Source organism: Chenopodium quinoa, unplaced genomic scaffold, assembly GCF_001683475.1.
Source record: "Chenopodium quinoa cultivar QQ74 unplaced genomic scaffold, ASM168347v1, whole genome shotgun sequence".
NCBI lineage: Eukaryota > Viridiplantae > Streptophyta > Magnoliopsida > Caryophyllales > Amaranthaceae > Chenopodium > Chenopodium quinoa.
Window position 1 is genome coordinate 5050760 of NW_018744593.1, and position 9483 is coordinate 5060242.

General features: G+C 33.4%; 1 protein-coding gene across 1 annotated transcript; it reads right to left on the reverse strand.

Annotated features, from left to right (window-relative positions):
- Positions 1-2454: 2454 nt before the first annotated feature.
- Positions 2455-5248, reverse strand: LOC110699712 (peroxidase 4-like). Its single transcript, XM_021877239.1, has 3 exons — positions 4951-5248; positions 3916-4110; positions 2455-3236 (listed from the first exon to the last, which is right to left on the reverse strand). The coding sequence occupies exons 1-3, from the start codon at positions 5164-5166 to the stop codon at positions 2679-2681; spliced, it is 969 nt and encodes a 322-aa protein (XP_021732931.1). The 5' UTR covers positions 5167-5248; the 3' UTR covers positions 2455-2678.
- Positions 5249-9483: the final 4235 nt, after the last annotated feature.

Genomic DNA, 9483 nt, shown 5'->3' on the forward strand with positions numbered 1-9483 from the left:
GAATATTGTTCTATGGCAGTTGCTACTTGTAAATTGAAGTGGTTGAAAGCGTTGTTGCTTTCTCTTGGAGTATGTCATTCGAAGTCTATGCAATTGTTTTTTGATATTCAGTCGGCTTTGCATAATGCTAAAAACCCAGTGTTTCATACTTTTATGATCGTACGAAACATGTTGAGGTAGATTGTCATTTTGTTCGTGATGAGTTGTTGAAGGGTAATATTTCTACTTCTTATGTTTTGATGAATCATCAATTGGAAGATATTTTTATGAAGGCTCTTGGACGACAACAATTTGGGTTTTTTTTATGCAAATTGGGCATTTGTGATCTCTATGCTCTAACTTGAGGGGGAATATTAGAAGTCGGTTGGTTTATGTTAATATTGTATATTTGTCATATTCTTATTTTACAAGTTTTGGGCAAGTTAAGTCTTCTTTGAATTGTACTATATATATTGTCGTAAATATCAATACAACCCCAATCTGTTTTCTCCGATCTCTCTTGAGTTTAACATTGCCCCTGAATGATTAGGTCGAAAGATCACAGAGAGAGCTGATATGTATAGTTATGGGGTTGTGGTCTTAGAAGCGTTTGGGAGGAAGAACTTGGATTACTCTCAGCCTCAGAAAAGCACCCTTATCCAATTGGTCAAACAGAAGATTGAGGAGTGCTAGTTGTTTGATCTACTAAACGAATGCAATGAGGATATGAGGCAAAATGCTGAAGACGTTGAGAATATTATAAAAATTGCATTGTGGTGTTTACATACAAAGCCAACTCGACGTCCTATCATGTCAATGGTGGTGAAGGTATTGGAAGGACAGGAAGTTGCAATGGCTCTAGAGGCTATTAGTGACTATTCCCGTACAATTTTGAAAATAGATGGACACCCATCAATTGAGCCAGTAACCCAAATTTCCCACTCAGTTCTATCAGGACACAGATGAGGAAAGTGTTGCAACCCTGATTGATAAGTTACATTGGTCATTGTTATGAGACAAGTCAATTATTTGGCTTCATCATGGACTAAAGCAGCTGGATGGGGCTCTAAGGAGTTACTTGACTGGAGAGATTAAAGTTACTCCGTAAAATGTAATTTTGGTTTCTATTTAGAGGACTTGTACTCTTTGATTTGTACACTCGATCAATATACTTGTTTTGCTTATATAAAATGATGTGCCAAAATGAGGTTGATCAAGTAGTCCTAGTAGCTAGAATATCAAAAAAATGTAGCTTGATTCACTAAAGATTGTATACTTCCCCGTAATCTAGGAGATGTGTATCAACAAAAATAATATGGCGAAGTACAAGGGAGCGGATAATCCAAAACATTACATATTATCAAAGAGAAGAGAGCATCGGTATGGACTGTACCTAAAATAGGAGTAACCTTGGAATTTTCATGGTCGAATTTGGCCTTGTAAACCCAATTTCGAGGTTTTGTGTGGTCAAAGTAAGGTATGTATCTCTTTTTTGTTTTTTTTTTCCGACTATTTATAATATTTTATTTGTTGTTTTTTCGAATTTTTTTTGAAAATTTATGGTGGTGGTGGGTGGTGGTTGTTGGAGTTCGGGTTTGGGGGTTGGATTGGCAAGGTAGTGGTGGGCAGTGGTTGGTAGATCTGGGTTGTGGTCAGATTTTTTTCAAGTTTTTTTTTTTGGGTTACGGTGTCGTGGTGGTAGGGAACCGGTGGTCGGTCCAGTCTAGGTTGGGTGGGGTTTAAAATTGTTAGGGTTTGGGGTGGGTTAGTGATGGTTTTGGGTAGGTGGAGTTTAAATCGGGGCTGAAGGTGGGTTAGTTAATTGAGGTTTAAATCGGGGCTGGGTTAGAGGTGGTGGTTTTGCGGTGGGGGCTAGTGGTGGTGGGGGCTAGTGGTGGTGTGGGCTATTTTATTTTTATTTTTTTACAGCACTTTTCGACAGAATTTCCGTCGGAAATTTCCGAAGGAATACTTCTGGTCGGAAATTTCGACGGACTTTTCTATGCCGGAAAATCTCTTCCGATGCTTGAATTCCATCGGAAAAGTGCTTCCGACGGAATTTCCGTCAGAAAAGGGCGTTTTTCCGACAAATACTTTTATGATGACAATTTCTGAAGGAAATACATTTTCGACGGAAAATAGGGTATTTCTGATGGGAAATCGCCTGTTTTCTAGTAGTGTTCATAAATGGGTGAGAATTTGACTAACTCCATATCATGCACGTTCTTTACAAAATAATATTATGTTCTTTACAATTTAAACAATGTTCTTTACAATTTTAACAATGTTCTTTTAACTTTTTTTTTTGTTTAACGCATGGTGCACCCGGGTGTACAAATCAAGAATTAAAAGTTATATGGTAGTCATATTTCAAACGAACACTAAAAAAAAAATTAAAAAAAAAATTAAAAAAATTAAAAAAAAATTGTAAAAAAAATTCTTCGTATGTTATGCTAGTAGGACATAATCCCAAAATTATACGACTTCATTTGCATGCAAGTTTATTTTATAATAAGAAATGGAGTATTTAATTACACCTGTTCTTTTCAACTTTCACACCCATCAATCACTACTCGGATATAATTCCAACTTCCACGTAACAACACTAACAACAATTAATACAGATCATATATAGACGCACAAGTTTAATTAAAACCATAATTATGAAATAAACTGATGATGATGTTACTAACAATAATCTAATTGATAACACGACAGTTCTTTCTAATCTCTCCTTTAGTACCAGTAAGAAGCTTAATGTTCCCCATCTTGATCATCGCGGCGACAAAATCTTGAAAGAAAACAGCTTGATTAGTACTATACTTCTTCACCAAGGAATCTTGAGAGCCACCATTGTAAAGCTCTTGATCCGAATGTAATAGACCGCGTTTCTTAACAAGGTTTTGAAAATAATCGTTGTCGAATTTGGTTGGAGTTTGAAGATCAAGAGGGGCTAAGTTGAAGTCTCCATTTCCAGCTTGTTTAGGGCAGTTGGCTTGGCGTGTGGCTGCAAAGCTGGGATCGATGTCGGTGTCGTTGTAGATATGTGGTCGGAAGTTGATGCAACGAGCGAGGCCGATGGTGTGGCCGCCGGAGAGGGCGGTCATTTCATTGATGTTTAAATTTTGTCTTGCAAAGAGTGAAGTGAGGTTAGCAAGGCTTGAAGATGGGGGTGGAAGGTTTTTGTTTGCCAAGCTTAGGCTTGCTGTTCTTGCATCTCTTCTACCTAGTGGTACTTTCCATGTGGGGCCTCCTAACTACAAATGTGAGAAAACATAGTTAGGTACATATCAAGTGGTAGGATCCTAAAATAATAAATTTCGATAAGGGATTGATCAGGTTAAATTGAGGTGTTTAAAATAATAATAGTTTTGGTGGAATTAGACAATGTCCTATAGACCTACAGTTATTATATGCAACTTTATTTTTTCATTTTTAATTGTCATTAATTAGATTTGGTTTTGTAATGAAATCATATAATTTAACTTAGATAAGTGAATAATAATTTAATTATCAAACTAGTGGTTGCAGCGGGCTCCTCAAATTGTATATCACCATGCATGTTTACATACTTCGTATTTAATATATATATGTGGAAGGATGACATAATAAAAAATTAACACTTAGATTAAATGAGATGATAGTATTGTTTCAAAAAAAAAAAAAAATGAGATGATGGTAGGGTGTGCCACCTAACAAGATAAATGTTATTTGAAACGCTTTTTAATATACATTATATTATTATTATAGAGATTATAGATTTATTTACATTTTTAATTGTTACACATCCTAGCTAAAATGGTTTTTTTATAGTGAAGTTTTTCTTTTTGTTATTCAAGTGATAGGAAGTAATAGTAACAACTAATTAATCATTAGATTTAGTACTTAAAAACTTTTGATTTAGAAGTATTTTTATGATGAGTTTTATATGCTTACCAATCTAACTCCATCTCGTGACGCAAGAGCTAGAATGTCTGCACATGATACAGTTTGGGGGCAAGCAGCTTCAAGATTACACTTGATTGCATCAATCACTTCAAAACCCCTTATTGAATTGTTTGCATTTGCTTTAGCAGTTTTCTCCCCTGTAAATGTTGGTGTATCATCTAGGAGTACAGAGGCATCACAACCCTAATGTAACCGGAAATGAATGAAAAACATGCATGAGTTAGTTTAATAGAGGAACAATATAGTATATATATTAATTCGAGTCTACTCTGATCATTTATTGTAAGTAAAACAGTCATATATACTTCCTTTGTTCACAGTTACTACTCAGCCTACATTCCTTTTATATATAATTCCTTGTAACTAAATTAATCACATAATTTTACTCGGAAAAACCTTTACATACATTATGAGATAAACTTAGATCAAGGACTTGCATGTAGGTACTTCTATTATTTTGGAGTTTGACAAAAAAGATGTGATTTTTCCTAAAATAGTATGGATGATATCTAATTTTCCGTTGTGCCAATATTGAAAACAAATTAGATCGTATACGAAGTACGAAGTATATGCTTATATCAAAGTTGTTTATTATCAATTGGTTAAGGTTGTCTCTCATGATATCAATGAATGCAATCAAACCTCACTATGCAACGGGGCTTTAACCCTAGGTAAAGCAATATTTTTTTAATTGTCACGATCATCGTTAGTATTATATTTTTGGAATTCTTCATTTTCTCATTCAGTTTTTGTAGATAACATCCATCATTTTCTCTAAACCTTCTATATAATTGTCTAGGACCCATAGATGTCCAAACTTATCATCATCTCCCCAACCAATTTCTTTCTAGAGAAAAGCTACAATATTATAATCAATCATGACTACATTACGAGGAAAGAACAAAATTCTCCCTTCTTCGCATAATAATTTTTCATACGTCGAAGTATATTATATAATAATGTACTAGGACACATAGTATATATTGCAATGAAAAATAAGGTTATAGATTCGAAATTACTCACGTTGACAAAGCAGTCATGGAAGAACAAGCGAAGAATAGAAGCACCCATACGTGGTTCCTTACTAACGGCTTGCTTCATAGTATTGTACACAATTTGTTCAACATTAGGGCAACTAGAGGCATAAAAGTCTGGCTGCATAAGCCAAGCATTGGAAGTACCCAGAAAAAGTGATATGAGAGAAAAGATTACCAAAACAAATATCGATTTAGAAGCCATAATAATTGACTTGCTTCTCGCTTGCTAATTATGGCAAGGTGAAAGTAGAGATGATATATTTGTATATATTATATCCTTTGAGTTTCATATATATATATATACACACTAGACTTACTAGTAACTAATATTTAAAATAGTAGACGCCGCATGTATGCGAGTAATTAGGATTAGTTGCAAATTAAATGGGAGTAGACATTTCAAATCTAAGCCCCAGAACACGTACACCCAGCCAGTCCATTTCAGAATATCATTTCTATAATTATTACTCTTTCATTCCCTTCTTCAAACTTAAATAAAAATATTCACTTCATACTCTTGGGTACGACGTCTGTGCAGTAAAAATTATAGCATGATCAGAGATATGAATCAAGAATTTATCTTTATAAATAATCAATCTTGTGTATAGATCGTATTTTGTTTAAGCCAGGCTTACCCAAAGAAAATGATAGAGTATAATTAAAACCAATCATGGGGATTCAACCATCCTCAGTTTACGTTTTTGGCTGAGTTGATCCTTTTATATAGAATCAAAGAACCCAATCCTAAGTATAGTATAAGGAGCCCTATGTTCGTTGCAATCAACATTTCAAGTCCAAATGATCTTCTGTTAGGGAGGATGATAGAGTATAAAATCAATCATGAGATCTCTAATCATTAGCTAACCCAAAGATAAAAAGCGAAACTCAATTTATTTTCTATGTCCTTTCTGACCATTCATCTAGGTTAAGTTTGGTGATCCTTGGCTTCTTACTTCATTACTTGGATGAACAGGTCATTATGCAAATCAGAAGGTGCCTTAATTATAACTCTTGCATATATATTTGCCTTGTTTCTTTTTTAGTTGGCACATTTTTTTTATCACGTTTAACAACTTATTATAATTTCAACGACCAATATTTCTAATCATCGACTTAAAATTGTAACAAGTTGATATTATGAAAATATACCAAGACGAATCTAATAAGATCATACATGGCATACTATAATATTTTACAAAAATTATAAACCACAATAGTTAGTCAAATTAATAAAATAGATTTTATATTGAAGCGTCAAAAGTCAAAACGTGTAAACTACAAAAGAAGAGAAAATATTGAATGAGTCTGAAGTCACTAAAAGACGAATATAAGTTATTAGGCATTTTAAATAAGCTTTTGGACATCTCGACTTTTGAATTTAAACATAAGTCAATGTTTTTGATTTGGATATATCATATATGAAGTGTGCTTTTGAAAATTTTATATGAATTATTGGGTATATTAGTTTTAGAATATTATGCATGTATTGGGTGGATGGACTCACGGTGAAATGGACTCAACTAGTACTTTATGGAAAGAAAAAAAAAAAAAAAAGGAGGAAATATTAATTCTTATGTATTTCTGCACACATCCACCATTATTATAACATACGTATCTCTACCAAATTCATATTGTAGAACATGATCATTTTACCCTAACATTTCAACATGGGTACAACGCCATTTTAGATAAATTAGATCAAGTCTTTTTCAGACACTATCTCACACAAATAAATAAGACAACTTCGGATAAATTTATATAAAATAAGTTTAATTAATTTAAATAATTTCACACAAGTTCTTATATTTAGTTCATAGAAGATGAATTCATACATGCATACGACTTGAATTAAGTTGAATCAAACAATTAAAGCCTCACAGTACAGACTCTCCAAAAAAGCGGGTGTACGTTAATTTAATGTAAGACGGGCTAAAGTTATCTTAAAAGTATTTAAAGTTACCCTTTACACTACAAAAGTCATTATTTTTTTTCTAATAATAAATTCTATCTTGCAAAAAATTTATAATGTATTAAATTAATTATAGCCTTTATAGTAAATAATCATGAATCTTTAAAAAAAAAAATTAAACATTAAAATAAAATTCAAACCAACGACAAATTAAAAGCTACCCTTTAAGAAGGGGTTAAAGTTACCATGAAAATATTTGAAGTTACCCTCAAACTGAGCGTCTTACAATAAAATTAATGTACACCCGCCTTACACAAGACTTATTGAAATAACCTACTCCTTAATTGATAGTTAAAGATAGGCAAACTAGTTTTTTTTTTTTTCTTTTTTTCTTTTTTCTTTGTGTTTCCATCCGGTTGACCTTTTGGGCTAATCCGGATTTGGAGCTCAGTTGTGGTGGTTTGATTCCAATTTCCTCCCAATTGTTGTTGTAGGGGATCGAACATGCGGTCCTTCCTACTAAGGACAACCCCAATAATCACTGGACCAATAACCAATTGATAAGCTAGTTGTATACTTAAACTAATATTCGGTCTGTATTTTGCATTTGCCGACATAAGTAGAAAGTGGAATACTTGAATAGCATTAGATTGGATTATGGGAAGTGCATGCATAAGTGAAATACGAATATACCACTTTAAACTTTCGGCTTTATTAATTACACATCACTCATTTTGAATTGTCAAAGAATATAATTAATGAGATTAAACTATCAACGTTTGTAAGGACAAGTTTATCTCTATCTATTAGAACTACTTTCTTATACCCATTCTATGACGGCCTAATCAATAGTTCAAGTCAGACACTCCCATAATCCATTTTCATTTCGTAGAATTATCCTCAACTAGTTATGTTAAATAACTAAACATAAAATTTAACTAAATAAAAAAATATGAAGTTGAAGGAAAATTTCCAAATACATAGATTATTATTTTCAATAATCCATACATGTAGCAATGAAATACTATTGTTCTTCCCTCAAGTAATAAATGATTGATTACAAATATCTATGATATAAGTAAGAAGAGGCAATACAAAAGTGTGTAAACTATAAAACCGAGTCAAAGTGGATTATCCCACACTAGTACTTCCACGTAATAACTCTACCAAAGGTGATCCTGTTACAGGAATAGCATCCGGTACGCCCGTTACAATTTTGACTGCCTAATAACCAATTTGGTCCCGAGGTAAGGAATAACCAGTTACGCCAAACCCGTAACCCAAGTCAATTCAAAGTGACCTTTCTTCTTGCAAGATCAACACTCTTTTCAAGTCCTTCTGCACTCACTCGCAGCTGGGCCATCCTGGACTTGAACCAGAGACCTCGCCCGTGAAGTAAATCATCGCACCTACGGTGAGATACACACGAAAGACATGCAGGATCATCATTAGAACCATCATACTTGCCGACCACCGATGAACGGATCGTATTAACCAACCAAAGTTGGCTTCAGTCATTATATATTGAACAGAAGCAAAAGCCTCGGTAACGGTTGGACGATAGTAAAAAGTCATCGCAAACCCGGTAGCTACTTTTACTAAAAAACAAGTAAGTGTAATTCCTCCTAGACAATAAAAAATGTTTACATGAGGAGGAACATATTTACTGGTTATATCATCCGCAATCGCCTGAATCTCGAGACGTTCTTCGAACCCATCATAGACTTTATTGAGATAGGTAAACTGTTAAACCCCCCTAAGAACTGTATATGAGACTTTCATCTCGTACAGCTCAAGCAGACACACCCAAATACTGATTAAATTTGAATAGAAAGTTGCAAACTTCGTAATCCCCTGTTTTCTTTTTTCGGAAGATAGGAAGGGATAAAAATCCAAAAGTTCTTCTTTGTGTTCATAATGCCAAAATATCAAGTCGGCGCATTCGTCTTTCTCTTGATTGTTACTACAGGCCTCTTGAATATTCTCTTTTCCTTTTTTCTTTCATTTGTTATTTTTGTATTTGTATATAATGCGACTTTTTTGCTTTTTTATCATTGATAGGAATTTCTCTTGTTAAGACCCTATGAATCGATTGAACCCCAGATTCATACTAGAACCACGATGATTCAATAAAACCCTAAAGCTAAGCACAATGATTCCTTGAGTAAGAACCATTGGATCATCACTTATTAAATCAATAGGATAGGTATTATTTTATAATTATAACTAATAATACAAAAAAATTTGTCTGTTGGTTAAACAAAAAAGGCATCAAAAGGAGTTTGAACGAAAAAAGATTTCGATTTATACCTTCTTATTCTTTCTTTGAAAAGCAAATTTTTCTGAATCCGATCTCGAGGTCTGAATATTAAATATGAATCATAGTTCAAATATTGTTTGATCTATTTTAGCTATTCCGTATTTCAGATACCAAAAAAAATATCCAACGAGGTATAACCATCTTTATCAGGATAAGATGACAGACTCATTTTCTGTATTATCAATATGATCCATTCTAACAAGTCACACACCAATAGGGGATAAAAATCGGAGTCTTAAAAACGCACTTTGTATTGTTTGTATTGAAAGGCTAGAACTTCCAGGTTCTTT